Source organism: Orbicella franksi, chromosome 5, assembly GCF_964199315.1.
Source record: "Orbicella franksi chromosome 5, jaOrbFran1.1, whole genome shotgun sequence".
Taxonomy (NCBI): Eukaryota; Metazoa; Cnidaria; class Anthozoa; order Scleractinia; family Merulinidae; genus Orbicella; species Orbicella franksi.
The window spans coordinates 10,475,396-10,488,868 of record NC_138149.1 but is presented as its reverse complement, the minus strand read 5'-3'; the positions used below and the strand labels follow the sequence as shown (position 1 = coordinate 10,488,868).

The 13,473-nt window shown below is 37.0% G+C and overlaps 1 protein-coding gene across 1 annotated transcript; it reads left to right on the top strand.

The window, feature by feature from the left end:
- The first annotated feature begins 10,829 nt into the window (after nt 1-10,829).
- Nucleotides 10,830-12,292, top strand: LOC145488701 (uncharacterized). Its single transcript, XM_081467624.1, has 2 exons — nt 10,830-11,100; nt 11,427-12,292. The coding sequence occupies exons 1-2, from the start codon at nt 10,946-10,948 to the stop codon at nt 11,842-11,844; spliced, it is 573 nt and encodes a 190-aa protein (XP_081323750.1). The 5' UTR covers nt 10,830-10,945; the 3' UTR covers nt 11,845-12,292.
- Nucleotides 12,293-13,473: the final 1,181 nt, after the last annotated feature.

Below are 13,473 nucleotides of genomic sequence, written 5' to 3'. Positions count from 1 at the left end.
AATTACGCTATTTATAAAAAAAGTCACATCAGCCTTAGTGGGTTTTCATGCGAGTCCTCAATCCTGCTCAAATAAGAATTTAGAGACGTTGCTTTTGCAGAAGGAGGAAAAAAAGGGTGAACCCGGAGAGAAACCCTTGGAGTAAGGCGAGAGCCAAAACCAAGCTCAATCAACTAATCGCAACCGGGCCCGGAATCGAACCCGGGCCACATTAGTAGGAGGTAAGGGTTGAGTCATCCTTACATCATCTTTGCGCCTTACCTGCCTCATATTTGCGTTTTTCCTACTACCCACATCCCTGGCCCCTTCAAGTGTTGACGCTACTTGAATTTTAACCATCAGGACAGAGTATAGATAAACATTCAGCAGGTAGAACTGCAATACATGATGGTTTTACGTATATCGCATTTACATGTATTGAAGATGAACGGTCAGTCAGACTTTTCTATTTTAGAAGCAAACAGTATATCTCAATTTCAAAACGTAGCATGCATTTTAAAGCTTGGTAACTGGTTTACCAAGTGAGGCTCAAGAAACAAAGGCAATACGAGTCAAAAAAGTTGTATACAAAATAAACAAAATTCCGACTGGCATTAGTAACTGTGCAGAACTCATATAAAATATTGAGAAAATGTTCAATATTGTAATCGTACATTGTGAGCGTTTTATTGAATCAGTAAAAGTTTAAACGGTCTATGAACATAGCTTACCTCTAAGTTTACTGACAGAACAATAAGAGCAAATAGAATCTTTAAAAAAGCTAACTGGAAAAATGTTTTTTGCTCCAAGTTTTCTTTACTTGTTCTCTGGGTTTTCTTCCGGCACTAATCATTCCAAACTTTAATTTTATCTTGATACACGTACGAGTTGTTAAGGAAACTTGCCTCTCACGTAGGTTTATGAAAGAAGTAAATAAATGACCACGGAGCTGGCGGGGAAAGGCATATCTCGTCAGTCGTTCTACTTGAGTTATCTTTTCATAGCTTTATATATTTGATATTTAACTTTGTCATTGCATGAATTTCTCGTAAATTCAACTATTGGATAATGGGTCAACACTAGAAATAGATAAGTTCCGAATTTTCTATATTGGATCATGCTTGCCCGTAACCCTCGTAAACGTAAATTTGTCTTGTTCGTATTCTTTTTAGTGAAGTCATATTTTTATTTTCCCTTATTAGAAGCTTTGCAATGAGAGCATTTTTGGTGAGTAATGCTTCTTATTATCGAAATTTCGACGAGGGGCTTTCTCTTAATTCTGTCATATTCCAACTATGCAGATTGTTAGTGTGATAAAACTAATAATACTGTTTCACATAAAAAGCTCTATTGTCAGTCAGAATTATTTGTCTATTCTCTTTCATTTAGTTGTACAGAGTTTGAAAACAGACTTTTACGAGCTACATTTGGTACTTGTTTTCGTGAAATTATAAAATATGCATGTGATGTTTAAAGTTATATTGTGCGTGTGTCTCAAAACCAATTAAGAACTAGTTTTTAATGGTGCTTGTCTCATTAAAGAGATCATTCAAAAACAAACACAAAAACAAGAAAATAATTGCAAAGAAGTATTGGGCTAAACTCTGCTTCAGACAAAAAAGATCTAGCATTAATGTTGCGCAACTGGTAGTGGTCGGGAGAGCTGCTTAACGAAAGTGAAGTTTCTCACGAAACAAGTTAAAAAATAGGATTTCTTTCTGTTGGCGATAAGTAATTTTATTAACAGCTCACGGAATATAAGGGTAAACTTTCTAAAAGTTACATTGTTTTTCAGTAGTATTATAAATCTCAAATTGAATTGTCATTGCACGTTTTCAGCGTTGACGGCGAGCAAGCCTGCGTGACAGACGTTTCCTATTATTATTCCAGCGGCGGGGAGATTGAGGAAACGAGCGCCTGGGGGTGAGGAAGGCGAAGCGGTTGAGCAAAAAAGAGCTCTTTAGTTTTCCCAGTTGCTCGCAGTTTACCTTCATTCGCGTGCTTCTGGAAATAAACGCCTGCCACGCAGGCTAACAGCGTACATATATTTGCAGTCAAGAGATACAATTAGCACTAACAAACGAATATTAAAGTTATTTAAGAAAGATAATAATGTACGCGCCTTTCTGTGTCTGAGAACCATACCGAAGAAGCGCACTGATATAAGATCTACATGTGTAGGGTTGTCACTGCTGGTTTTGTAAAATTTCAAAACCATTTTTCCCTTAAATTGTATAAACCCCCAAGGTCAGGTTTATTCCTACGTCAAAATATTATTCTTGTCTGTAGGTCTTTGAATTATTGGGTTCTAATCTTATGTCCTATTACTACAAACGCAAACGTTTTTGCGGCAGCTTAAAAATTTAGTACCTATACTTTTGTTGCTTGGTGAATATCTTCTTTTTCCTGTTGATTTGTTTTCTAAATTGGTTCATCGTGTTACCCTTAATGTGTTAATTATTTCGTGTATAGGGCTACGCGTTTCCTCTGTTTTGGAAAATAATGGGAGAACCACTTAACTTCGACTTTAATTTAGCAATATAAGTTATCTCATAGCATATTAACCTCATCTAGATATTGTGTTTCGTATGGAAAGGAAAACGTGAGCCTCATGTATCCACAGAATAATAAGTAAAAATGAGTAAATGAAATAACTTAAAGATGTATTTATTTCCATAAATGAGATTAAATTACTCTATTTATAAAAAAAAGTCACATCAGCCTTAGTGGGTTTTCATGCGAGTCCTCAATCCTGCTCAAATAAGAATTTAGAGACGTTGCTTTTGCAGAAGGAGGAAAAAAAGGGTGAACCCGGAGAGAAACCCTTGGAGTAAGGCGAGAGCCAACAGCAAGCTCAATCAACTAATCGCAACCGGGCCCGGAATCGAACCCGGGCCACATTAGTAGGAGGTAAGGGCTGAGTCATCCTTACATCATCTTTGCGCCTTACCTGCCTCATATTTGCGTTTTTCCTACTACCCACATCCCTGGCCCCTTCAAGTGTTGACGCTACTTGAATTTTAACCATCAGGACAGAGTATAGATAAACATTCAGCAGGTAGAACTGCAATACATGATGGTTTTACGTATATCGCATTTACATGTATTGAAGATGAACGGTCAGTCAGACTTTTCTATTTTAGAAGCAAACAGTATATCTCAATTTCAAAACATAGCATGCATTTTAAAGCTTGGTAACTGGTTTACCAAGTGAGGCTCAAGAAACAAAGGCAATACGAGTCAAAAAAGTTGTATACAAAATAAACAAAACGCCGACTGGCATTAGTAACTGTGCAGAACTCATATAAAATATTGAGAAAATGTTCAATATTGTAATCGTACATTGTGAGCGTTTTTTAGAATCAGTAAAAGTTTAAACGGTCTATGAACATAGCTTACCTCTAAGTAAGAAAGCAGCTTCACAATGCTATTCGCCTAAATGTGTTTAAAAGAAGCAATTCTCCGCACTTTTTATTAGTCGCAACAAGCAATCAAGAATGAGGACAATTCTCCTATTAGCTGTAGTTGGCTTAGTCCTAGCTGTGGGCTTTGGAGATCCTTTAGCCGATGATGATTTGGGGGCACAAGACAACGGGCTAAAGGACATTGCAGATGAATTAGCGGATGACTTTGAACGAGAGAATCTAAAAAGGTATGATGTTGGTAGTAAAAAGGGAAAACGGTAGCATTAATACGGAAGGAATTTGAGTCAGTCATTAATACACGTTTGAAACAAAGCTCATCGTGTAACATGTGAAAGTGTATTTTAGTATTTTCTTTTTCCACCATCATATTTCATACGCTGGACACGAGTTTGACATCTGCCGTCTAAAACATAATTTGCTGTCTTATCAACAATTAACAGACTGTTTTGTCCATAGTAAGTATAGAAGTAGCGAGCACAGCTTCAATTGATTTTCCACGATTTTGTTTTTGACTTTGTTTTGCTTTGTTTTGGTTGACATCTTCCCCGAGACAAAATCTGGCGCTTGTTTCCTTTTCCCCCCACAAAACTGCCAGTTTTCTTCCAGATATATGGCAGGCTACATTTATAATCACTAAACCTCTAAGGCTTTCTCATTATTGCATGCTACTGAAATTTGATATTATGATTGCAGTGACTATGGGATGGCCACGGAAGATGAAGAGAATGATGAAGATGACTTTGATGATGAAGATGACAACGACAGAGACGAAGACCAAGAAGAAGACGAAGAAGGCAATACTGCCATTGAAAGGTCTTCCGACCCTTTAAGAGGCGTTGTACGTCGTATTGGTCGTAATGCACGACGCATAATTCGACGTGTCCCACGTACAGTTCGTCGTATCGGACGCTTAGTTCGACGTGTCGGACGCACAGTTCGAGGTGTCGGACGCACAGTTCGACGTATCGGACGCAAAATTGGTCGTGTCTTCCGTGGTTAAGCTGGGCATAATTCAGGCTTGGTCAGGGGAAGTGATTTGAAATAATACTATAGTGGTAAACATCATAGGAATTCACAAATACAAGTTAAATACAAGGGAACCATCATAGTAATTCGTAAATGCAAGTTTGTGAGCTGCTGGGCAGTTGTTAAATCAAAATAAATGCTTATTTTGATCAACGTTTCAAGGAATTATATTTCTTGAAGTACGTTCGCTGCTGTAGCTAATACCTTGGGCGATGCTGGAAACAAAACATGGATTTCCACTTTTTGCCAGGGTTTTGTCACACCCCTCCTCTTTTTTCCTCTTTCTTTTTTTTTTTTTTTTTAATTATCACTTTTACCGCCCCTTTAGTTTTTTTTTTGTGCTATATTTTATTTTCTTCCCTTATCACCTCAGTGCTATTTATGCCATAGAAAAGGATCAAATGGCCTTTTAAGATTGCATATTGGTGACTAAAATTAATTGGGTAAAAAAAAAAAAAAAAAAAACGTTTGAAGTCGAAATTTTACGTCGGTAATATTATCTACTGCATTTGTTTAATGCACAAAGTAGTTTAAGTGTTCCTACTAGAATAAGATGGAAAATTAAAACATCCCAAGGTACACTTTTGTTCCTCTCTCCTTAAGCTGGCCAAGTGAGTTGCTCAGAGTTGAGTTTTTCAAGTTTTGTTCATCTGCCGTTATCCACTTCCGTTGACATTGCCTGAAGCGTCATACTCATGTCATATTAATCGTTTTGTATATTTCATTTCGAGAGGTCCTAATATCGCTCCATCCTCAGGAAAATCATAGAACACTGTTTAAAAAGCTGCTTTTTTTTTTTTTTTAATAAGCTGCTTATGATTATGGGAACTAGATTGTGGTGAATTACCAGAAAAGAGTATTACCTCACGAGGTGTACACAACTTTGGAACATTTCTCACTGAGAATTTCTGTTTCATTTCGTTTTCCTCTCTGAATATCCGGAACTTTGGGCCCCATGGTTCGCGATTAGGAATTCAGCAAATTTAGGATTTTCAGAAAACTTTCGAAGAAAAATTTGTCGTATTTTGCCACCGATTCGAAAGTTTGGTAACTCTTGGTTGAGTGGACAGCGTCCTAAATCTCAACAATTCTTCTTCAGTTACTATGAAATATTTGAAATGACCTTCACCTCAACTCAGTGTCAAAAGCTAAATGGGGTCAATAGCTTACGCGACATAAAAACCTGGTAGATTGCAGTTTCCTTCCTGCTCTCAATTAATACTTCGATATTTTTTCCGTGACGTGCGTATTGCATGTTCATTTAGCTCTTGAATGAAGGGGACATCGAATTGTACTTATTAGCGTCCGGAATTCCGTATGTCATTGCTGTATTGTCACTCCAGCTCACGCAGTGCAGGTGTTTGAATTTCCGGAAATCCAATGGCGAGTGGAAAAGCACTTTTCTGAATTTCCGCAGAAAAAAAAAAAGGGTAAACCGTGCAAGCTGCATGCACCCTGAATTTCCGATAATTTCTTGCTTGAAAGTTTGTTCGATGTGATTTAATTTTCTCGGAATTTCCAAACTTTTCGGTTCAGTGGCTCGTATTTCGTATTTTTAAGAAGTTGTCTATTTTCCTCGAGCTTTAAATTTTTTTTTTCATTTGCGCCGGTTTTTAATTGTGAATATGGTTAAATGGAAAATGTCCGCATATTATTTCGACTGTTCTAGTTGGATTATCTCGTCATTTCTTTAAGATGAAACCGGATTGAAGATTCGCAACTAACCCAGTTCTTAAAAAAACGATGCTCCGGATGTTCAAAGATTCAATATTGACTGTCTTTATGATACTTATATTTGTCGAAGAGAGAGAAAATAATTGCACCGTGGTCGACCGTTTATCTAATGACGGAGAGCTAGAAATAAGTAACAGGTTGAGTTGGCTTCGGTCGCAAAACTGGGTTTTCGGTTTGCAACTTTCTTAGTAAATATGGATGACAAGCGCGACTCCCCGTTTGACAATATTTATGTGATTAAATCTCTCATTTCCTGCATGATGGCTATAAACACACCACCACGGGGAGGTTATCATTATTCCTGTTTCGAACGAAAGTAGTATTATTTCAGCTGTTCAGATCATACAATAACAAGTCAAGGACACTCAAGGTCACGGGTAATCATGTCAAGTTCGCGCGCCTTGTGTTGCTTGCCGTCGGTGAAGAAGGAGAAACATGACTTCCATTTTATTTCGTTCAATGTGTAATAAAACAATTATTAGATTCGGTTTTTGTGATATCCAGAATAATCAGGGTCTCGGTAAGGGTTATCAGCCTCAGCCTTCGGCTTCGGCTGATAACCCCTAGCTCGACCTTGATTATTCTGAATATCACAAAAACCTCATCCAATGATTGTTTATAAACCAAGTATATATATCTACACACTACGGATCCTTATTCTTCGATTAATTCTGCTAAATTCAGCAGATTTTTCCGGGTGTGAGTTTTCGAAACATCTTAAGAGACCTTTGAATCAGCTCCACAGCAAGTTGTTCTAAGTCAGTTGCGCTCACCAGGTAATATCAAAGGAAATGAAACGGAAAACAAGACGGAAAACAAGACTATCACAAAAATGTCTTTTTGTGGAAATAAACTGCCGCACTTTTGAAAAACGACTCGGTGAAAATGGCTAAAATTTGGGTCACGCTCATTTACGATTCGGCGGCGATATTTGGCACCTCGTGAAAACCGTAGAATTAGTGCAAAAGACCTCTAATATTTCTCAATCAACTAATAAGGGAACAAATATCTCACCAAAATAAGAGTTTCTGGAATTTGTAGGAAGTATCTTTTAGGCTCACCTAAAGTTGCCCGAAATTTCGATCATTTTAAACCGCTTAAGAGGCCAAAATCATGATGTGGTGATATTTCGAAGAAGAACGAACCCCTATCTCGGCAAATGTCATGGTTGTTAATCTTTTCGGATAGCTTTTATACTGTGAAAAGATGAATGTCAACGGCCGGCCTCGATCTTTTGGTACTGCCCGGTTTTCTCTGACAACGACTCTTAAAAGCGTTCTTTTTTTTCTTGTGAAACAGAAATAATGATAACCTCACCGATACCAACTCAACCTGTTGCTTATTTTTTTAGCTCTTCGTCAATAGATAAACAGTCGACCACGGTGCAATTATTTTCTCTCTCTTCGACAAATATAAGTATCATAAAGAAAGTAGCAGTCAATATTGAATCTTTGCGCCGAAAAGTTGTTAAGTCGAGCATGAAAAAACAAGCCAGACTTACTAGTTGTTGATGATGATTGTATTGTTTTTAGTTTTGCTTTTTAAACCTGATTACTTTATCAAAATAACCAGCTGTTACTAAGTATATTTGTTGCTTATCGTCATCGTGAGACTGTAAGACCTTACCTTGTTCAGACCAGGCTTGTTTTGACCTTCTATGACCGCGTGTAGGAACGGGATAATCTCCCCACTCCTCCCCTCCTCCGTAACTTCAATAATATTTTTACAGTGATAAAACTTAGAGAGTATATAGTACTTTCATAAAACTACTTCCTGTCAGTTAAAATGACAATGATGACGTCATGTTGCATGGTAAATACGTCATGGCATCTGAACAGCTGCCATGTTGGATCTGCCAATTTGGATATTTTGATTTTCTCAAAACTATTCAGACGTGCCCAAAATCTTTAAGAATAATCTAAAAAGCAGTGAAAACGTGAGGGAAAATAAAAAGGAAAATGAAACAAAACAAAAAATCTCGAGTTAATTGATCCGTCATGTCTGCCTGTCTATTTCGTACGGGATTTTACTTGGGCATAAAGCTTTACTGAACTTATTTTACTCTAGTCTGTAAATCAATGCTTTAACTTTGCCCTATCAGAAGAATTTCAGCAAAAGCGTTTCCGGCTATTGTTACCCTTTTCGACTCCATGTTGCAACTTCGATCACATTTATAACCCATAATCCATACTTTGAAGTTTCTTTCCCTGACATTTTAGGCGTATTATCGTTAACGGTTCGGCAACATTCTGGTAATCATCATCATCAGTATTTTTATTCAGCTCAAAAGATATATTTCATGTTCAAAGTTTCAAAACAGATTTACTGCGCGGTATCTTTGATCATTGAAGTCTTCGTGAAATTTTATAATCCGCGACCTAAGGGGTGCATGACGTGCGTTCATTATTGTGGTATCCAAAAATGTTGATTTTAGGATTAGTGTCCTATAAGTGCTTCAAATCTCTTGCATATGCGTTGCTTCGTTAAATAATGGACTTGCAGAGGAGTGATTTACCAACCCACATTTCAGTAACGATAGAATACATGCGGTGCAACGAAATATGAATAATCATGTTCTCACGGGGAAAGAACTGTGAATAACAATGCCTTAGGCAATTCTCAATGAGCTGGTCTCTTTCGCAAGCAGGGAAACTGTAAGAAGATACATAATAATTTAATAATAATAATAATAATAATAATAAGCTATTAGTTTATATTGTTCATTTTAACATACAATGATCACAAGCGCATTGCAATATTAAAATATACTAAATATGTACATAAACTAAATTTAACAATAATAAAGTAATTTAAGGGCTTAAGGCTAAAAGCTAACTTAAAAAGATAAGTTTTAAGACAAGATTTAAAAAAGTAAAATGGAATCAATATTAAGCAGGCTTACTGGGAGCGCGTTCCACGGTGTAGGCGCAGCTACGCTAAAAGATCTATCACCAAAAGATGTTTTCATTTTCCCCGCTGGATGTAATAGAATAGTGCCTGAATTAGAACGCAGTGAAAAAATGATTGAAGTTGTTTTGTGTGTGCGTGTTATTGAAATGTGATTAAAGTTATATTGGCCGGTGGCTTCATGTTAGTGTACTTAAGTGTTTCTTTTTTTAATTTATACCGTTGGTGCCAGATAAAAAGTGTTCTGCAGTGTATAAATTATTTATCCCAGTGAGTTATCACGTAGCCCTGTAGTATACGTATAAATTTTTGAATAGAGTGTTCTGAGTTCGACTTGTGGCCAAACTACAAGAGGCAAAAAATGCAGATTTACCTCGATCTTAATATACAATTGACCTTAATATACAATATATTTGCTTTGTCTATGATTAGATTTTGAACATTGCTTCATAGAAATGGAACACGTCATCTTGCTTGTCTGAGCGATAAAAGATTGGGTAACCAAATAGCACCATTTTCTTCAATCCACTGCAAATTCTGAGCAGTCCTTTAGATAACTTAACATGCGTCAAACAGATACAGTATTTTACTCTAGCCGCAACATAATTAAACGGCACAAAAAATGAACGTGCTTGATGTCGCTTTCTGTACGTATCGCAGAGATTCTGTCTGCCTTTGGCCTTATTGAAAAGCAAGTAATATAGTTGAATACCAGACCATGCTTGTGTTTTAAAGCTTGATAGCTCCTCTGGAAAGCGAGGTCTGAAATAAGTACCTGCAATAAGGTAACAACAACTGGATATGCTGATATCGATGACGCTTTCTTGAGGCATGACGTTTTTTTTTGTACAGTGTATATATGTTTGTATATGTCCTCATAAGCAACTGACTATTGTTCACAATGGCTGGGTACGCTGTTAGGATAAATTGCCCCAAAGACTGTCACTCTTTTTAGGGCAATACCAGAACAAAACAGTTTGTAGAAAGAAAAACAGCAACAACAATAACAATGATTTATTATCTGAGCAACAATCTGGCATGCCGATGAATTCGATGACTTTCTCCAACCCGAAGCTCCCAGGCAAAATTTGCTCTAAAAATTATTCCTTGGAATTCTTTGTATTTGCTGTGTTTTTCTGATTGCCAATGAAGACGCATGAGGTCTGTTCAGTATGGCATAACAATCGCTTGTTCGCACGGTTTCGCTGTATATTTAACAATTATTCTATGAGCGCGCGCTGATATGACACGATAGATAGCCGACGAGGTATACGTAGCCCTAAGTTGGCTTTAATCATCTCATAACCAACGAGCGCGGGTGGAATAATTATATTATTTAAAACGCCCCCCAAATATAGAAAACTATGGTAAAACAAAACAAAAATAAAAACGCCCACAAAAATTACGCGTACAGTCACCATATCTCAAGAGCATGGTATAATGAAAACTCTTGATTTAAAAGAACATCCATTATGATCCAGTTTTTAAAATGCAAAATTATATTAAAGTACTCTATTTTATGAAAAAAGCCAATTTGACCGATATATAGTATTGGTCTACGCGCGTTTTATAATACGAAATATACATGGTCTTTTCACATACATGTAGTGAAATTCACTGAAAAAAATTAAAGGGAATTAGGAAAATTAGTGTTTGCAATAGTGATAAAGTTGACACGTCGCCAAGTGTGGTACTTATAATTGCTTTGTATATTATCAGCATACTTGAGGTAAGCAGAGAGACTTGTGTCACCTTGAAAATCAATATCGAAAATATTAGGGTTTGGAGAAAACTCTGTGCAATATTTTTCTCCACGACAAGTTTAAAAGAGGCACAGCTTGCTACATTTCATCAGTTGCCACAAGTTGTCGAAGATGAGGACACTTCTCTCATTAGCAGTCGCTGCATTCGTGTTTGCTGTGAGCTTTGCAGGTGCATTCAGCGAAGACGACTTCGAGGCGAAAAACGTTGAGCTGCAGGAAATCGTTGGTAACTTTGCAGATGACTTTAAACTACAGAATCAAAAAAGGTAGGTTACTAGCAATAAAAACAAAGACGTAATGCGCGAAAACACACAATGGTTTGTGAAAAGCGGGTCGCTTGGCAAGGTTTTACAGTGCTCGAAACTTAGCGGCTTAAGAAATGAGCAATCGTAGATAATGGCTTTAGTGATTTTCAGGATCGAAGATGCCAGGTTGAGCTCGAAACGGTTTGCACCAACCCTGGTATTACTGAACACGGATGAGATTAGAAAGGACTCAGAAAAGATTTAGCATTATATTTTGAATGACGAGTCCCGTACGATTATTTTAGATGTACTCATTTTGCTGGTCAAAATCTATACTATGATTGCAGTCAATATGGAATGGACATGGAAAATGACGAGTTCAGTGAGGATTTGGATGATGATGAAAGCGACAGGTCTGATGAGGAAGACTTGGAGGATGATGAAAGCCACAAATCTGAAGAGGAAGACATGTACGATGATGAAAGCGACGGAGACGAAACTGATGTTGAAGATGATGGTAGTCAAGTGGTCAAGTCTTCAGATCCTCCATTTAGCCCTCGACCTATTTTACGTAGAGTCCAACGTATTGGTCGCGATGAATTTTCGAAATTTCGCATTCGACCTCTAAAACGTAGGATAAGACGTAATGCACACGGTGTTTATCCGAACTATCCCATTATACACTTTCTTCGTAGGGTAAGACCCCAGGATCATCATAATCGCTTCAAACAGCGCCAAATTCGTGAAGCCCATCGCAAAGTTTAAAATCTGGCAAAGAAAATTCGACTTCCTCAGTGCAAGCAAAATTCGTCGTGTCGGACGCTCAAAAGTGCCACGAAGGCACATTAAGTTTTTTTGATTGTCACTATCTCTCCAAAGATGTATAGGCCAACGGAAGAAAGGAATATTCATTGTTGTAAGGAGCGCGCATAGGCTTAATCACCAGCACTAATATTCTAATCTAATTAATTGCTTCATGTGTCACCTGTAAAACAGAATAACTTCATAACTGAAGTTATTTTGTAAAACAGAATAACTTCATGATGGAATTAATGTTGGTTATTAATGTCGGCGAAAAGCAGCAAGCTAGAATACAGTTTAATTGCATGGTAGCGTAATGAACTCAAAGCAAAGTAAACAATGGACAGAATGCGGCAAAATGTAAGTAAATGGATTAATTTGGGCAACGTGACGGACTGCAGTATAATCTGAGAGAAAAAAGATTTTATTAGAGTAATATATATATATTTTTTCAAAAATGGTGTTCTAATGGAAATTATGCCATGTAAGTTTAACTTGTAAGCGTTTTAAGTGGGTAAAATTGGAGTTCTGAAAAGATACATTTGTTATGTTAGTGTACTGTAACTGTTATATGACCTTTTTTCGAGATAATATTTGGATGAGATGCAAATGCGTGTCCATTGTAGAGAAAATACGTCTTAGCCAGTAAAATACTATTCCATTCCCTTTTATCATTAAAAACCGCAATGGATTTGAAAAATTCAGACGGATTCCGCTCAAAGTTCGAGCAATAAGTGCAAAAATTATTTACTAAAAATCTACTCACAGCACGGTAACTTTTTGAATACTATTTAAAACATCTCAGTATAATTCATTTCTTTAGGTGACCCCGCGATTAAATCCCCAACCATTCTCGAGAAATTTAATTTAAGCCTTGTACGAATGCTTAATGTGTGTGTGTGTGTGTGTGTGTATGTGTGTTAAACAACCAACGCGAAACGTCCGTTTTTATTGAAATATGAATTACTTCAAGCGCAATTTTCTCTCGCAGTGTCAACTTGAGAGCTTAATGCTCGATACGTTCTTCTTACCTTTATTCAAAATATTACCATGCCATGAGGTTTCTTTGGTAACTTGATTTTTGCCATTATTGCTTGAATGTTCTGCGGAAATCATCTTAATTATCGTTCCAACTTTCCTTGGATATATCCCTCGAATAAACAGATCGTGAAATTTGAGAAAAAAAAATTGAATACAACGAATATAATCGTATGATACAATTCTTCATGAGTGAATTCATGATCTACCATCTGAACTCTCTAGCAATATAATGTATCTTTTCGTCAATTATGCGCACGAAGAATCCATGGTGCTCAATAAAAGAAACATGAATAGTTTCAACACTGCTATTGAATGGGTGTAATTCCCTTTATTTCCTTAAAAAATTGCAATAGTTTTCTACAATAGTTTTAATTCCACACTTGTAATCATGCAAAGAGATTTGGCTCACGGCGTGTGACTCACGGCGCATGACTGGTTATCATGCGTGATGTTTTTCTTCGGTGAGAGGAATGGGGACGTTGAGGAGAGGTGCAGGGAGGAAATCTAAAAGTGTTTCGAAATAACGTGAATTAGTTAACTTTATATTTGTCT

Bases quoted from the DNA above. Each gene is read 5' to 3' on its own strand.
- LOC145488701 (XM_081467624.1), top strand. From the start codon at position 10,946: ATGAGGACACTTCTCTCATTAGCAGTCGCTGCATTCGTGTTTGCTGTG. The intron at 11,101-11,426 runs GTAGGTTACTAG...CTATGATTGCAG, and splicing joins AAACTACAGAATCAAAAAAG to TCAATATGGAATGGACATGG.